The 15,520-nt window shown below is 67.5% G+C and overlaps 6 protein-coding genes across 6 annotated transcripts; 4 read left to right on the top strand and 2 right to left on the bottom strand.

Moving 5' to 3' along the window:
• The first annotated feature begins 35 nt into the window (after nt 1–35).
• On the top strand, nt 36–4,376 carry RHOBADRAFT_50832 (uncharacterized protein). The gene is made up of 18 exons (XM_018415518.1): nt 36–328; nt 455–527; nt 590–651; nt 712–1,096; nt 1,158–1,419; nt 1,484–1,728; nt 1,804–1,894; nt 1,962–2,106; nt 2,178–2,502; nt 2,570–2,680; nt 2,746–2,820; nt 2,889–3,086; nt 3,158–3,340; nt 3,407–3,434; nt 3,499–3,632; nt 3,708–3,865; nt 3,933–4,050; nt 4,124–4,376. The coding sequence occupies exons 1-18, from the start codon at nt 84–86 to the stop codon at nt 4,301–4,303; spliced, it is 3,018 nt and encodes a 1,005-aa protein (XP_018274406.1). The 5' UTR covers nt 36–83; the 3' UTR covers nt 4,304–4,376.
• A 175-nt stretch (nt 4,377–4,551) lies between these two features.
• Nucleotides 4,552–4,984, top strand: RHOBADRAFT_40902 (uncharacterized protein; the record flags this gene model as incomplete). The annotated part of the gene is made up of 2 exons (XM_018413790.1): nt 4,552–4,745; nt 4,855–4,984. The coding sequence occupies 2 exons, from the start codon at nt 4,552–4,554 to the stop codon at nt 4,982–4,984; spliced, it is 324 nt and encodes a 107-aa protein (XP_018274405.1).
• A 376-nt stretch (nt 4,985–5,360) lies between these two features.
• Nucleotides 5,361–6,285, bottom strand: RHOBADRAFT_40901 (uncharacterized protein; the record flags this gene model as incomplete). Its single annotated transcript, XM_018413789.1, has 6 exons — nt 5,361–5,431; nt 5,499–5,653; nt 5,730–5,873; nt 5,943–6,001; nt 6,083–6,151; nt 6,241–6,285. The coding sequence occupies 6 exons, from the start codon at nt 6,283–6,285 to the stop codon at nt 5,361–5,363; spliced, it is 543 nt and encodes a 180-aa protein (XP_018274404.1).
• A 1,980-nt stretch (nt 6,286–8,265) lies between these two features.
• Nucleotides 8,266–10,971, top strand: RHOBADRAFT_23357 (uncharacterized protein). The gene is made up of 8 exons (XM_018412598.1): nt 8,266–8,571; nt 8,797–9,030; nt 9,187–9,620; nt 9,793–9,856; nt 9,925–9,982; nt 10,054–10,377; nt 10,453–10,553; nt 10,608–10,971. Exons 2-8 carry the CDS (start codon nt 8,797–8,799, stop codon nt 10,926–10,928), a joined length of 1,536 nt encoding a protein of 511 aa, XP_018274403.1. The 5' UTR covers nt 8,266–8,571; the 3' UTR covers nt 10,929–10,971.
• A 591-nt stretch (nt 10,972–11,562) lies between these two features.
• On the top strand, nt 11,563–12,990 carry RHOBADRAFT_50828 (uncharacterized protein; the record flags this gene model as incomplete). Its single annotated transcript, XM_018415517.1, has 6 exons — nt 11,563–11,606; nt 11,677–11,874; nt 11,999–12,245; nt 12,320–12,366; nt 12,438–12,577; nt 12,650–12,990. The coding sequence occupies 6 exons, from the start codon at nt 11,563–11,565 to the stop codon at nt 12,988–12,990; spliced, it is 1,017 nt and encodes a 338-aa protein (XP_018274402.1).
• A 343-nt stretch (nt 12,991–13,333) lies between these two features.
• Nucleotides 13,334–15,216, bottom strand: RHOBADRAFT_40898 (uncharacterized protein; the record flags this gene model as incomplete). Its single annotated transcript, XM_018413788.1, has 5 exons — nt 13,334–13,635; nt 13,717–14,080; nt 14,141–14,405; nt 14,515–14,658; nt 14,786–15,216. 5 exons carry the CDS (start codon nt 15,214–15,216, stop codon nt 13,334–13,336), a joined length of 1,506 nt encoding a protein of 501 aa, XP_018274401.1.
• Between the last annotated feature and the right edge of the window lie 304 nt (nt 15,217–15,520).

Below are 15,520 nucleotides of genomic sequence, written 5' to 3'. Positions count from 1 at the left end.
AAGTCTCTGGCTCTCTCGCCGCCCCCACACAACTCCCGCGCTCGAGTGTGCTCGCTACTCGGCTACCGAGCTCCGCAACAACCATGGCCGCGCCGCCGTCGAGCCCGACCGCCGTCCTCGAAGCGCTCGCTCACGCCCTCTCGCCCGACACCAACCTCCGCAAGGCTGCCGGCGACCAACTCGCGAGCTGGGCCATCTTGCCCGGCTACTACCACCACCTCGTCCAGGCCGTCGAGGCCCGACACCACGTCCCGCCCGACATCCGCCAGCAGGCCGCCATCCAGCTCAAGAACGGTGTCGACCGCTACTGGCGACGAGGCGCAGTCCAGTGCGTCCCCTCGCTCTTCCTCTGGCCTGCCTCGGTGCCGTAGAACTGCGGCGAGCCTCGTCCCAGCCAAGCGAGCCCTTGCGCTCAGCTGCGAGCTGACCTCTCTCCTCGTGCACCGCCTCACAGCGCCATCTCGCCCGCCGAAAAGGACCAGATCCGCCCTCGCCTCATCGCCCTCGTCGACGAGTCTGATCGAGTGGTGCGTCTCGACCTCGCCCTTTGTCCGACAGACGTCGACCTGACGTTGGGTGCTGCCCGCAGGTCGCCAAGAACCTCGCCCTCGCGGTCGGCAAGGTCGCCCGCCTCGACTACGGCACCGAATGGTGCGGCACCACGTCGACATCTCTCAGGATAAACGACACTGACTACTCTGACCCGCGCAGGGACTTTCCGCACACCCTCCTCGCCTCGGTCCGCGACGGCTTCGCGCACCCGGATCCCTCGACCGGCCGCCTCATCCTTAACCGCGCCCTCCTCTTCCTTCACGCCGCCATCAAGCAGCTCTCGTCAAACCGCATGCCGAAAGGGCGCGCCCTCATGCTCCGCCTCGCCGACATCCTCTTCGCGCCGCTGCGGCAACTGCACGCCGAGATCCTGCAGCAGGCGGTGCAGCGGATACACGCCGAGGGCCTCACGCCGCCGGCATCGACGGGTGAGAGCAGCGTGCCGCAGATCGACGAGATGGAGTGTGCCCTGTTGGCGTTCAAGTCGTTGCGCTACCTCCTCCTGTACGGGTACGGCGACCCGAGCGCGCGAGACGAGCCCAAGGTGCGCCTTCACCTTCTCTCCTCGCCCCCCAGTCTACATCACTGACTTGTACACCCTGCAGGACTTCTTCCGGTCGGGCGTCACCACCCTTTCGTCCCTACTCGCCGTCCGCCAGCAGCTCCTGTCGACCTCGCCTCCGACTCACTCGACCCCACGCCTCGAGTACCTCACCAAGCACGTCCTCCTGTACGGCAAGATGTACCGCGCGCTCAACGCGCACAACGCCGGCCAGTTCGCCGCCATGGACGTCGCGCTTCAGCTCGAGGAGGTCTACTTCCAGGTCGTGCGCGACGCGGCGCAGGACGTCGTCGCCCAGGTCCAAGGTCCGCCCACCTCTCCCCGTCTGCTTCGCGCCGACGGTCTCTGACGTCGTCTCTCCCTCGGCAGACTCGCCCCTCGCGCCGTACCCGACCCGACTCGTCGTCCAGGCGCTCCTCCTCCTTAAGTCGCTCCTCGGCGACTGGGACGGCTCGTCGGGCCTCGCCATCCCGCCCGGCTTCGTGCAGCAGTTCGCCGAGCTCCTCATCACGCGGCTGCTCCCGCTCGGCCAGGACGACCTCGACAAGTGGAGCGACGACCCCGAGGAGTGGATGAACGAGGAGGAGGCGGAGCGGTGGGAGTTTGAGCTCAGGGTGCGTACGCTCGTCCTCTCCTCCTCGAACTTCCATGCCTTGGAGAGACACTGACGGCGTCGAGGGTGCGCGCAGCCGTGCGCAGAGTACGTCCTGCGGGCGCTCCTGAGCGCCTTCCGAGACGAGCTCGGCCCGAGCATAGCCGGCCTTCTACAGCAAGTGTCGGGTGCGCCCCTCTTTGCTCTACTCTACTGCGTCGAGGAGCACCTCCTGACATGCCTCTCGACCCGCAGCACCGCAAGACATGGCGGGCCTGCTCCTCAAGGAGGCCGTCTACACGGCGATCGGCCGCAGCCCGAGCGACCTCCAGGCGTCGATCAACTTCAAGGACTGGCTCGAGAACGTGCTCGCGCCCGAGTGTGCAGGCGAGGACTCGGCGTGCGTCCGCCTTTCGCTCGCTCTCGTCACCCCGGCGCCCGACCTGACCTTCCCAAACCGCGGTCGCGCAGGTACCGGCTCATTCGTCGCCGCATCGCGTGGCTCCTCGGCAACTGGGTCGGCGAGGACCTCGCGGCGTCGTCGCGCTCGCTCATCTACCAGCTCCTCGTCCACCTCTTGTCGCGCAACCCGTCGACCGACCCGGCCATCCGGCTCACGGCGGCGCGCAGCCTCGCGCGGTGCGACACGTGGGACTTTGACCAGGGCGCGTTCGTGCCGCTGTTGCCGAGGGCCATCGAGGAGATCGTGCAGCTGCTGGGCGAGGTCGAGCTGAGCGACTCGAGGATGCGGCTCAACCAGACGCTCGGCGTCGTCATCGACCGGGTCGGGCAGCATGTACGCCCGCTCTCTCTCTCTCTCTCTCTCTTGCCCCGCAGCGACTGACTCACATGTCGACCCGCAGATCTCGCCGTTCGCGCCGCAACTCGCCGACATTCTCGCGACCCTGTGGGCGAGCACGCAGGAGAACCACTTCCAGACGTCGATTCTCGTCACCTTCACCAAGCTTGCCGAGGTGCGCTCCATCTCCCTCTGTGTGCGTCCAGGCGAGCGGTGCCCTGACCCGCGTTCCACCCGCAGGCACTCGGCGAGCAGTCGCAGGGCCTTCATGCGCAGGCCTGCCCGATCATCCAGCTCAGCATCGACCCTCAACAGGTGCGCCCCTCTCTCCTCTTGACGTTCTTGAGCGTCGCGACCCTGACCCTTATTACGTCCCACCGCAGCCCTCACACGTCTACCTGCAAGAAGACGGCCTCGAGCTGTGGCAGGTCCTCCTCCGGCGGTCGTCGGTCCTCTCGTCCGACATGCTGCGCCTCGTGCCGGCACTCGTCGCCCTTCTCGCAAGCGGTACCGACGCCCTGCCACGGTGTCTCGCCATCTTCGAGAGCTACCTCTTGCTCGACGCGCCCAAGGTCCTCGAGGTGCGCACGAGCCTCCTCTCCTCCTCCTCCCGGTCGTTTCGACGGGCCTGACGGCAAACTCTCGCCTACAGCTGTGCGCCGCTGACTTCTTTGCCGCGATTCGGACATTCATCGAGGGCCTCGCGCTCGAGTCGCTCAAGGTGGTCCTGCACGCGCTCAACACGGTCTTCCAGTCGGCGCCGCCACAATGCTGGGCGGCGGCCCTCGACGCGTCTGGCTGGTTCGACGTCACCGTCAAGATCATCTCGGCCAAGGTGCGTCCTCTCTCTCTCTCTTGTCCGCCCGAGAGCGTATATCCTGATCCTGCTCGAGCACGACAGGACACCTCGGCCCTCATCACGACCAAGTGTGCGTGCTCCTCTCCCTCATCTCGTTCTTCGTCTCCTCATTGTTCATAGCCGACGCCTCGCAGACCTGTGCGCCGTCGCCCGCATCATCCTCGCCGGCCCCGAGGCGTTCCACCACCTCGTCGCCGCGAGCGCAGCCCGCACCGGTGTCTCGCCCGACGCCATCATCGACGCGCTCGTGTCACAATATGTCGATCGTGTGCGTCCCGCCTCTCCCTCGTCGAGCCTGGGCACGGCGAGAACGACGTACTGACGACCCGGGCCCCGGATGCAGCTCGACAACATGTCCCAGGGCGGGCAGCGCAAGCTTGCCGCTCTCGCGCTCGCGTACCTCGCGCCGACGACGAGCGCGGTCGTCCTCGGGCGACTGACGGACCTCGTCTCGCTGTGGTCGAGCGTCCTGGCGCTCACCGAGGAGTCCGAGGGCGGCGAGTGCGTCCCTCTCTCTCTTTCGAGCTCCTCCCTCGAGCGTTACACTGACTCGCCCTCGTCCCCGCAGCGCGGAGCTGTACCAGAACGGCGAGGCGGACGACGCAGGGTACGCCATGCCCGACGACTACCAGTCGGACGTCGAGGTCGACTACACCGAGACGCTCGAGACCGCCCGACGAGCCGCCGTGCGTCCCTGCCCTCCTCTCCCTCCCTCCTTCTCTCCTAGAGCGCGACTGACCCCTTCGGTCTCGCACGCAGCTCGCCTCGCGCGACCCGATCCGGACGCACCCTCTCAAGGCGACCATCGGCGCCAAGCTGTCCGAGGCGCAGGCGCTCAACGGCGGCGCCGAGGCCTTTTCGGCGACGTGGCTCGCGAGGGTCGACCCACTCCTCGTCGAGGAGCTCGTGCAGCGGTTAGAGGGGAGGCTGAGCGGGTAGACGAGGGCGCGAGGGCCGTGCAACTCGCAAGCTGGGTGTGCGACCTCGTCTAGACTTGACGTCGCTCCACTTGCGCTCCTCGAGAGTACTCTGCGAGAGCTTCTGCTGGCTCAGAGGAGCGAAAGCACAGCTGCTCGCAGCCTTGTCGTCGACCAGCCGCCGGCACCGCCCCGCTCTCGCTTTCTCTCCTCAACCACCGTCCCTCCTCGCCACGCGCACCGCTGCGCCTGCGTTCCACCTCCGCCACCATGTCCAGCACCCTGCGCGACATCGTCGCCTCCATTTTCGAGCCGGGCACGAACCAGGGCCTCCTGCGAGCGATGAACGCGTCGTTCTACGCCCTCTTTGCGACGCTCGCAGCGCTCCTGGTCGCCACGAGGGGCAACGGGCACGTCGTCGCACTGCTCACGCTCAGCGTCGCGCTGTGGGCGAGCATCAAGTGGTCCGTCCTCGCTCTCTCCTCCGCCCCTCCCTCCTCATCTCTCGTCGCAAGTGGGGAGGCCACTCTCGCACGGCCGCAGCTGACTCGGTGGATGCCACTCCTCGCGCAGGTTCCTCGCGCAGATCGCAGACGCAGAAGCGGCGCAGCGCGAGGAGCGGCTGGCCAAGGAGCGGGCAGAGGTTGCTCAGGGAGGAGACGCGGCAAGACCGGTGGGCGGCAAAGAGGGCAAGACGGAATGAGCGGGCTCGTGCGAGGGCCTCTTTGGTGCGTCCTCGTGATCTTTCGCCGTCTGGCCTGGCCTTGCCGGAGCTGACCCTCTCCCTCGCGCAGCGCCTCCTCGACCACCCTCTCTCGCTGACCTCGCCCCGTCCCGTCCCGCACCCTCACCCGCAGCTCTCGACACTCCTCGCACGCACCCGACATGTAGCGATACCCCTTCCCTTGCGCAACGCAGAGCGATACCCTCGCACAGTCTCTCGCCGTCTCTCGAAAGGAGCTCGCAGTGAGGGATGCTCTAGCTTTACAACAGAACAGCGCGGGCGTGGGTACTACGGCAAGGACGAGGGACGGCGAGGAGCACATGGTGAGGAGGGTGGGGCAATAGAGAGAGACAGGCTACCGCTTCTTGGCCTTGGTGTCGAACCACGCCTTCATCTGCTTCGCCGAGTTCTCGCCCACGGTAAAGACTGCGGACTCGAGAGGGTCAGCGGGCGCAGAGCGAGAGGTAGAGAGACAGAGAGACAGAGAACGCACGCTCCTTCTCCCAGCTGTCGAGCCCCTGGGAGAACTCGTATGCGGCACCCTCGCCGCCGTGGTCGGCGAGCGAGTGCTGGCTCTGGTCCATGACCTGGACGAGGCGCGTCCTGAAGCTGTGCTCGAGGATCTGGGAAAGCTCGGAGTCGTCGATGCTGCGTCGGGGACGAGTGCAGGTGTGAGCCAGGTGTAGAGAGATGCGCGAGAAGGGGAGGAGGGAGAGAGACGCACAGTCGAAGGAGCCGCACGCCACCGGCATAGAAGCCGCCGCCGCCACCGCCGAGGTTGCGCAGGTGTACTGCTTCTGGCGCAGCCTGGAGCGCGTGTCGGACCTGGGGCGAGTAAGGTCGAGGGAGGTTGAGGTCGACCGTGTCCCTGCGTGCGATGGCGAGGCGAGGTCAGCTGTCGGGCCGGCGCGTAGAGGGACGGAGAGTAGGGACGCACTGCAGGTAGAGCTTCTCGGCCATCCAGAAGGGGAGCTCGAGGGTCGAGCCGGCCTTGAGCTGCGTGGAGAGGAGGGGTCCAGGGTCAGGGCGAGTGCGACGGCGACGCGGGAGGCTGGAGAGTGGAATGGGAGGACGCACGTCCTTGTCTGCACTGCCCTCGAGGTGGCCAGTGTTGGGCACGTCGAACGCGACCTTGCAGGGGAGCTTCTGCAGGCACGCGACGAGGACGCGACGGGGGGAGGACGAGGTGAGCTCGCGACAACGAGGGGCCGCGTGAGGAGGGGCGAGGGGCGCACCTGGGCGTCTGCGATAAAGTCCTGCACCGAGTAGAAGGCGCTCATCGCACTCGAGGGCGACCGCGAGCCGAAGGGAGGAGTCGACCCCAGCCTCGTCCTCGTCTCCCTCGAAACCTCGACCGGCTCTCAGCTTGGGCGAGCCTAGCTGCTGCCCTTGAGCTACCGAGATGTCAACACACGCCCCCGCCGCCGCATGGCCCGCTCCGGCAGCCGCCCGCTTTCCCGCCGCGCCCTCATCAGCGCGGCCCACCCCGGACGGTCCACCCCCTCGTCAACAGCCTCTGGGGCCGCACGACATACCGCACGAGCTCCACAAGGTCCACCAGCACATGCTACAGCTCTCCGCCAGCCCCCGACGAGCGCGACGCCGCCGGCACCTCGTCGAGCGAGGTCGGCGAGGCGGTGCGCGACTGGTCGACTGCCGACTCGCGCTCGACCGGGCACAAGAGCGACTCGGGGCAGCTTCACTTCTTCCACAGTGGTCGTGTGCTCGACTTGCACGAGGTGCGCCCACCGCTCTCTCTCTCTCTTCCCCGGTCGGTCACCGAGAGCTCACCTCGTGCTGGTTCTCGCAGACGACCCCAGCCGTCCCTCGTCAGCCTCGACCCGGCTCTCTCCTCCACCGCCGCACCCTCCACTTCACCTTCCACCCCATCCACCGACTCGGCCCGAACCCGCGCGGGCGACCACGCCCGCGCCTCGACCCGCTCGCCCGCCGTCGATTCGCCTCCTCGACCACGCCCTCTTCCGCCTGCTCGACTTCCGCTCGACCCTCACCAGCATCCGCCTCTCGACACCGACCTCCAGCACGCAGGACGAGCCCTCTCGAGGCCGCCCGCAACCCCGAACGGCGCCGGCTCGACCGCCAAGCTCGCGGGCTCGCCGACTCGTACGACGCTGCGTTCCGCTGCTCTGCCTTCTCAAGGCATTTGTGCTGTGCACACGATACCGATGCTGCTTGCCCGGCGTCGGCGAGGCCGTCAAAGAGGCTGTACGCCGCGCCGGCCGTCCCGATCAGCGCTGCCCTCGCTCGAGCTATTCGAGCCTGCCATGCCGCGCTCAGTAACGTCTCGAGTCGGGTTCGACCTCCGTTCCTCGCTCGCACTGCTTCTCGCGCCACCGCCGACGCTTGCCGCTGTCCACCGACGAGGGACAGCGGGAATGCGGCCGGCACCTCTCCCTGCACTTGGCTGCGGGGCGTGTTTCTGGCTGCGCGACGCCGCTCGCTCGGCGAACGTTCCGCCTTCGAGTACAGCTACGTCCTCGACGCTCCTCGAGTCTTCGTGCGGCGCTTCGTGGCCTGCAGCGCTCTCCCAAAAAGTTCGGAAGGTCGACTCGCGCGCCTGCTGTTCTCGAGCCTGGGAGCTCGTGTCGAGAGCTACAGCACTTTCTCATGAGGACCTCTCTGCGTCGACAAAGCAGTGGCGCACAGAGCTGCCCGACCGTCTCGCACGCCGTCTCCCCCGGCCGAGCGTTACTGTGCCGGACTTTGCCCGGGAGAAAGGTCGCGAGCTGCTTCACTTTTCTTGCAAAGGTATCGAGAGCGAGCTTGCGGGCTCGTACAAGCTGCAGAGCGTTGAGCGAGAGTCGACAGGTCTCGTGGCGAACAAGTGGGGGCGACGCATCGCGGTGGCCGCGTCCGCCCCTCGCGCTCTCTCTCTCCCTCCTCACACACACTCGATGAACACGCACCACCACCGACGCACCCTCCCCTCGCTCCCTCGCACGCTCCTCACCACAGCGTCGCTCGCCCTCACCACGGCCCACGCCCTCGTCCTCCCCACCTCGCTTATCTCGCACCCCGCCACTGGCTCGCTCGGCACGGCCCAGCACACGGGCAGCAGCGTCCGCAAGTCGATCAACTTTGGCCCCTCGGTCCACGCCGCCACCCACCAAGCCCACAACCCGTCGCCGGCCCTGAGCGTGTGGAACGCCAACCACTTCGCCGCCCTGCACGCCATCGGCGACAAGTGTGACGCCCTCGTCGACGACGGCACGCGCGCCGTCGCTCGCTGCGTCGGTCAGCAGCTCGCGGCGAGCTTTGTCGAGCAGCTCCACCCGGACGCCGACTTCCGCCTCGTCGACACGGTCCTGTCGCAGCACTCGGGCGTCGTCCACGCCCACTTTGTCCAGCAGATCGACGGCGTGCCCGTCGCCAACGCCAACCTCAACGTCAACGTCGACCTCGCGTCGGGCAAGGTCCTGTCGTACGGCGACTCGAGCTTTGTCGGGTCGGTCAAGGCCCTTGAGGACTCGGCCACCGGCGCCTACTCGCGCTCGCGCCGCGCCTCGGCGTGGAAGCAGCGCGTCCAGAGCTGGGCGACCGACGCCGTCGAGTCGATCGAGCACGCCGCCGGCCAAGTCGTGTTCGGCACGCCCTCGTCGTCGTCGTCGTCGTCGTCGTCCGACACCGGCCCGCAGGGCACCCGTACCGGCGCTCGCGCCTCGGCGGCCGACCCGCGCCAGGGCCTCCTCACGTTCCTCGGCATCCAGTCGAACAACGTCCAGCTGTCGACCCGTCTCGAGTCGGCTCCTCGCGCCCAGCTCGTCGACGAGATGACGGTCGCCGAGGCCTCGTCCGACGACAAGCACGACTTCGAGATCGCCCTTGACGTCGCCGACCTCGACGAGCCCGTCAAGGCGACGCTCACGTACGTCCACGACGGCGCCGACCTCAAGCTCGCGTGGAAGTACGAGGTCAAGTCGACCGACAACATGTACGAGGCGTACCTCACCGCCGACGGCTCGGTCGCTCCCGGCGACGAGGTGCCGCTCCTCGTCGTCGACTGGGTGCGCGACTTTGCGCCGACCGGCGGCGAGCTCGGCATCGACTCGCGCGTGTCGGACGTCCCCCTGCGCGAGCTCGCCCAAGAGCGCGCCTCGGCCGTCACCTCGGCGCCCGTCGCGTCGACGACCGACAAGAAGGAGGTCGCCGCGATGCGCCAGGTCAAGCCGGCGTACAAGGTGTTCCCGTGGGGCGTCAACGCGCCCGACGAGGGCAAGCGCGCCGTCCTGCGGGGCACGCTCGTCGAGCTCGACGCCGAGGCGTCGCCCGCCGGGTGGCACACGGTCCCGGGCGAGAAGCGGCCGTACGGCGACGGCGTCACGCCCGACACATTCTACTACGAGACGCGCGGCAACAACGTCATGGCACAGGACAACCCGTCGGGCGGCAACTCGGCGAGCGGGTTCCGCGCCAACGGCGGCAAGGACATGAACTTCAAGTTCGGCATCCACATGCCCAAGGAGGGCCACCCGCTCGAGCCGACGTCGTACATCGAGGCGTCGACGACCGAGCTCTTCTACACCAACAACGAGATCCACGACCTGTACCACCGCTACGGCTTCGACGAGGAGGCCGGCAACTTCCAGGACACCAAGTGCGTCTCTCTCTCTCACACACTCTTCCTCGCCTCGCGCATTGTCGGCGCAGACCCTGACCGTCGCCGTCTTGCCCCTTCCCTTCCTCCACATCTCCTCGTCCCCCTCTCCCTCTCTCCGCACCCTCGCGCTCCCTCGTCTCGTCTCTGCCCCTGCTTCGTCAACGTACAGCTTTGGTCGCGGCGGCTACGGCGGCGATGCGGTCCAGGCCAACGCTCAAGACGGCTCGGGCTACGTGCGTCCCCCTTTCCTCGTCTCTTCCTCCTTGCGGGAGCCGGTCTTGACGCTCCTCCCACCCACCAGAACAACGCCAACTTCGCCACGCCGCCGGACGGTCAGCGACCGCGCATGCGCATGTACGGTGCGTCGAGACGCCCTCCCCCTCCTCGACCTCGGCCTGGACCTTCCCAAACTGACTCCTCGCTCTCACAGTGTGGAACGGGCAGCAGCCGTACCGCGACGGCGACTTTGAGGCGGGCATTGTCATCCACGAGTACTCGCACGGCCTGTCGACCCGGCTCACGGGCGGTCCGGCCAACAGCGGCTGCCTCGGGTGGGGCGAGGCCGGCGGCATGGGCGAGGGCTGGGGCGACTTCCTCGCGACCATGATCCGCATGCACGACGTCAACCAGACCGACTACTCGATGGGCGAGTGGGCCTCGGGTCGCGCCAACGGCATCAGGAACTACCGCTACTCGCGCAACTTGACCGAGAACCCGTCGACCTACAAGTTCCTCGACAAGCCCGGCTACTGGGGTGCGTCCCTCTCTCCTCCCTCTTTGCCCGGTCGTCGCACACGGGCAGGCCCTGACCCAGCTCGCGCACCTGCAGGCGTCCACGCGATCGGCGAGGTCTGGGCTGAGATGCTGTTCGAGGTGGCCGAGGGCCTTATCGACGAGTACGGCTTCCACCCGACCCTGTTCCCGCCTCCCGTCAACGGCACCGACCACACGGGCTACTACGACGCCGACGTGCTCGCCAAGAAGGGCAAGAAGGTGCCGGCGCACGGCAACACGCTCGCGGTCCAGCTCGTCATCGACGGCATGAAGCTCCAGCCGTGCCGCCCGTCGTTCCAGAACGCGCGCGACGCCATCGTCACGGCCGACGAGGCGCTCACCGGCGGCAAGAACTTCTGCATCATCCAGCACGCCTTTGCTCGCCGCGGCCTCGGTCCGGCGTCGCGCGTCGTCGGCAGCACCCCTTGGGGCGGCGGGTCCCGCACCGAGGACTACTCGCCTCCTTCGCGCTGCGCCGACGACGGCGGCAAGAAGAAGAAGAAGAAGCAGGGCAAGGCGTTCTTCGCCTAGACGAGCCGGACTCGCCCCTCACCTCCTCGCCCTCTCCCGCGCCCGTCCTGTACTTTCCTTTCCCTCGTCGCTCTCACAGATACACCCAAGAATGCCCTCTCTCCCTGTCGTCCTCGTACTTGTCGTTCCTCGTTGTTCCTCTCCCCTCCCTCGCCCTCGTTCGTCGGACTCGCACCGTTTCCCTCTTCTCCATGTTTGACCTTCTCCTCGTGGCGCGCCCGACCTTGCTCGTTCCCCTGTAGATCTGCATTCGATATCTTTTTATCCCGTGCCTCTCGCGAGCGTCGCCGTCGCCGTCTCGAGAGCCACCTCGCCTCGCCTCTCCCCCGCACTCGGGGTCGCTCGACTCTCGCTCCTCGTTCGTATCCCACCTCGCCAGCGCTCGCCGCACTCGCCCGTACCGACAGCGACAAGGTCTCCGACGGCTAGACCAGCTTCTTGCCACCGGTGCGTCCCTGCTCCTTCTCGACGACGTCCCTGAACGGCAGCGGGGCGATGAACTTGGCGAGCCGCCTCACTCGTCCGCGAGCGACGGAGCTGGTGGGGGAGCAGGACAGGGACTGTGTGAGGGGTTGATGAGCAGGGTGGACCGGTCGCATGAGCGCAAGCTGACCTCGCCCTCGTCCCCTCAGCCATGGCTCTCCTCGCGCCCGGAGCCGCACCCCTCGTCACCAAGCTGTGCGCACTGCCCTTCCTCTGTCCCGAGCCCTCTCTGTGCGTCTGTCCTGAGACCGACTTGCGCACGCAGCTGCGACCCGACGAGCGCGTGGAGCGGGTGGGTCAGCGTCGACGGCCAACCGGTCGAGATCTACCAGGTCGAGCACAAGGACCGCAACAGCACCTGCTACATCGAGGCGCGCGACGACAAGGAGTTTGTCGTGCACTTTGGGCCCCGCTTCGCCGGCGGGACCGATCTCGCCGTGTACGCCGCCATCGACGGCTCGAGGTGCGTCCTATTCTCTCCTCCTCGTCCCACGTTCTGCCTGCCTCACGGCCGGCAGATTTCGAGCATACGCCTCAACTGACTCACGGCAGCGACAACTGAACTGAACCGCGTCCTGTGCCCGCAGCGTCGGAGGGGTCTCGCTGTCGAGGACGCGCGGCAACCTCCCGCACAAGTTCAAGGGCGCGCGCGTCTCGAGCACGGCGATTTGTCCTTTCCAGTTTGCGCACATTGCGCTCACGGACGACGCCGACGAGGCGTGCCAGACCGAGTCGGTCGTCAAGAACCTCGGCACGATCCAGCTCGAGGTCTACCGCACGCGCATCCTCGGCAACGTGCCGAACCGCGAGCGGTACGACAGCGTCAAGCAGCCGGTGCGTCGGCCTACCTCTCCGACACTCTCTATCGCCGAGCCTGACTGACTTTGTCCCTCCCGTGCGTCTCGCAGGTCGTCGACGAGAAGTCGAAGAAGGCGACGATGTCGCACTCGACGGCGTGCGTCCAAGCACCCTCGCCCTCGCTTCGACCAATCTTGTCGCAGAACTGACGTCCACCTTCTGGTGCAGGTACGGCGCAGCCAAGACGAGCGTCTCCTCCGGCCAGACGACCTTGGTCGATTGGATCGACGGCCTCGGCTCGCCGTTCTGGACGCTCGAGTTCAAGTACCGGTCGCGCGCTCTGCTCGAGCTCGAGGGCATCGTCAAGCGTGCGTCCTCTCTCTCTCTCCCCAGCCGTGTCCCGACGACGGACCCGCCAACCCGTCTCGTCCCCCTCGCAGCCGTCGTCGAGCCCTCGCCTCCTCCCGCCAACGCTCGCGCCACGTCCGCCTCGCCCTCGACGTCCGGCTCGAATGCCGCCGAGCTCAAGGGCAAGGGCCAGAAGCGCAAGGCGGCGATCATCTCCCTCTCGGACAGCGACTACGACGACCAAGACGACCTGCGCGCCAAGGTCGCCCGCCTCGAGGCCGAGGTCGGGCAGCTGAGAGGAGGAGGAGCGGGCGGCGTCAAGCGCGAGAAGGAGGACGTCAAGCCCGAGGTCGAGGGCGAGCGCATCGGCAAGACGAGCAAGGACGAGAAGGGCAGGACGGTCATCGACTTGCTCGACGAGGACGACGAGTGAGGGAGGCGGCGTGCGCCTCTGTCTGTGGTGCGCCCCACTCTCCCCTTCTCTCTCTCTCTCCTCCTCTCCCAAAGCCGGCACTGACTCGTCGCATGTCGCGCAGCTGCTTCATCGAGGGAGAGTCCGTTCCCCATCGCCCTCTTGTACTTTGTCCTCGGTCTCTCCGTACCCGATGTTGCGTGTCCTACCTCCGCTTTGCCTGCAACCTTTGCGCTTCCTCTCAGAGTTGGCGTCTGCCGAGAGAGAGAGAGAGAACGGAGAGCGCTCTCGAGGTGCAGCCGGCCGGTCGCGTTCGACAAGTACAACGACAAAGTTACGCTCCGAGACAGAGTCTACCGCCCTTCTACAACGTCTTCTTCTTGCCCTCGCTCGCGACGTGCACCCTCCAGCTCCCCGGCTCGCCGACGAGCCTCGTCTTGCCGTCCTCGCCCTTCTCCTCGCCGTCACCCTGGTCCACCTCGCGCCCGAGCACGGCGCCGGTGCGGCCCTCGCCGCCGAGAAACTCGCTGCACGCGTCGACGACGGCGCCGAGGCCGACGAGCGGGTCGACGCGAGCGCCGGTGCGGCGTGCGAGGGACGAGGGAACGAGAGGGAGGGAGGACAGGAGGAGCGGGAGGTCGGAGAACGAGGTGTGGATCGAGCCGACTGCGTGAACGAGGTGCGCCAGAGTGAGTCAGTATTCGCGACGAGGTACGACACGAGAGAGGGTGAGAGAGAGAGACGCACCAAGCGTGAGGAGGTACCGCTCTGCGCCGCCGCCGACCGAGGTGACAATGTCGCGCACGAGCTTGTAGTGCGCCTTCCACAGCGTGAAGCTCTCGCTGTTGATGACGAGGAGCGGCACCTTGATGTCGAGCGGGACCTTGCCGCCCTTGGCGCCGTCGCGTGAGGACGCGGTCGCAGCCGGGTCCGGGTCGGCCTCGGCGGTCGACGGCGACTCGGCCGCCTCGACGAGCTGCGCGAGCGAGGTCGACGACGAGCGGCGGCGGTGTGAGGGCGAGGGTGCGGGCGGGATCGGGTCGGCCCACGGGTCGAGGGCGATGCCGCGCACGAACGGGAAGGCCGAGTTGCCCGCGCGCAGGACTTGAATCTGCGACCGCGAGAGGGTCAGGTTCGTGTTCACACAGACAAGGGAGACGCAGAGACGCACAGTTGTCGCGCCGCCAAAGCTGTGCCCGGCCATGACCATCTCGCCGTCGAGCCCGACCCTGCCCTTCCACCGCTCGAGCCTCTTCCCGAGCTCGTCCTTCTCACGGTCGGCGACGCGCCGGTTCTCGCGCGCGACGGCGGCGCCCTCGCCCGCGTTGAGGCGCCGCAGGTGGTGCGCGAGGGCCGAGACCTCGGCGAGGCGGAACGGGAGCTGGGCCGACGAGCGGAACTCGAGCGAGGTTTGCGGGTGGGTGCCCGTGGGCCAGCTGTAGACAAAGAGGACGGCGTGTGAGTCCAGCTGCATCGCGAGTCAACGCGAGCGGCGGCGGCACACACAGCCGACGCTCGAGGAGGTGCGAGAGCGAGCCGGCTCACCTGAGGTGCTCCTCCGGGCGCAGGTAGTCGACAACGCGCTCGTCGCCGCCGTCAAGGCGCACGACCGAGACGGGGCCCGAGCCGTCGCGGTGCTCGATGGCGGCGACGATGTAGCCCCGCGAGGCGATCTCGCCGCACCAGTGACTGCGGGCGGCGCAAGGTCGTGTGAGTTGGGGGAGAACTGGAAGGGGGAGGATGAGAGAGGGCAGGGACGCGCCTGTAGGTGGTACGGGTGCCGCTGAGGCCGTGCGAGAAGACGACGAGCGGGAACGAGGCCGAGTCGGGGCTGTCGACGAGCGTGTCGGCCGAAGCCGAGGACGACGAGGAGGCGAGGTGGTCGGCGAGGGGCGAGTTTTGGGCGACGGGGAGGCGAATGCGTGCGCCGACGAGCCAGAAGAGGGCCTTGAGGACCCAGGGTTTTGAGAAGTTGAGGAAGCGGGCGTAACCCTCGCCAGTCTGGCCGACTGGACGCTGGAGCCAGGGCTGGCGGGCCGACGACGAGGTCGGGTGCGGGTTGGCCGGGTAGAAGACGGTGGCGAGGACCGTGTCGAGCTCGAGTGCGGGTTTGCCCGAGGCCTTGAGGGTGGCGGGCGAGAAGGAGCGGCCGACAGCAGGAGGAGGAGGGACGGCGAGTTCGAGGTCGAGGGTCGACACCGAGTACTGGCCCGAGTAGCGCGGCAGGGCCTGGCGGAACAGGACCATGGCTCGTGGGCAGTCAAGCTTAGCAGGGAGAGAGGGAGAGAGCTCGAGTGGTCGTCGTCGTCGTCTGGTCTTCGTCACCGGCGGCGGCTCCTTCTCTTCCACAGCCAGCTCTCGCTCTACGAGCCTCGCCGACCACACCAGCACCCTCTCACTCCTCGACTCGGCCATGCAGCACTTCCCCTCAACCTCGTGGTGCGCCCCCTCTCGCTCTTTGCCGCCTCATCAGCCCCCACCCAACTCACTCGTCTCAATCCCCCTCGAAACAGGGGCAAGCCCAGGAACGACCAGCTCGACCCTTACGCCA

The sequence above is a fragment of the Rhodotorula graminis genome (assembly GCF_001329695.1).
Source record: "Rhodotorula graminis WP1 unplaced genomic scaffold RHOBAscaffold_1, whole genome shotgun sequence".
Classification (NCBI taxonomy): domain Eukaryota; kingdom Fungi; phylum Basidiomycota; class Microbotryomycetes; order Sporidiobolales; family Sporidiobolaceae; genus Rhodotorula; species Rhodotorula graminis.
The sequence above is the reverse complement of the archived record's forward strand: the minus strand, read 5'-3'. Positions and strand labels throughout refer to the sequence as shown.

What these genes read in the sequence shown, in the direction of transcription:
- RHOBADRAFT_23357 (XM_018412598.1), top strand. Translation starts at nt 8,797, where the DNA reads ATGACGGTCGCCGAGGCCTCGTCCGACGACAAGCACGACTTCGAGATC. An exon ending in CTCAAGACGGCTCGGGCTAC is followed by an intron (nt 9,857 to 9,924) that starts GTGCGTCCCCCT and finishes CCCACCCACCAG; the next exon opens with AACAACGCCAACTTCGCCAC. An exon ending in ACCGCGCATGCGCATGTACG is followed by an intron (nt 9,983 to 10,053) that starts GTGCGTCGAGAC and finishes TCGCTCTCACAG; the next exon opens with TGTGGAACGGGCAGCAGCCG.
- RHOBADRAFT_50832 (XM_018415518.1), top strand. Translation starts at nt 84, where the DNA reads ATGGCCGCGCCGCCGTCGAGCCCGACCGCCGTCCTCGAAGCGCTCGCT. An exon ending in TGGCGACGAGGCGCAGTCCA is followed by an intron (nt 329 to 454) that starts GTGCGTCCCCTC and finishes ACCGCCTCACAG; the next exon opens with CGCCATCTCGCCCGCCGAAA. An exon ending in ACGCGCCCAAGGTCCTCGAG is followed by an intron (nt 3,087 to 3,157) that starts GTGCGCACGAGC and finishes TCTCGCCTACAG; the next exon opens with CTGTGCGCCGCTGACTTCTT.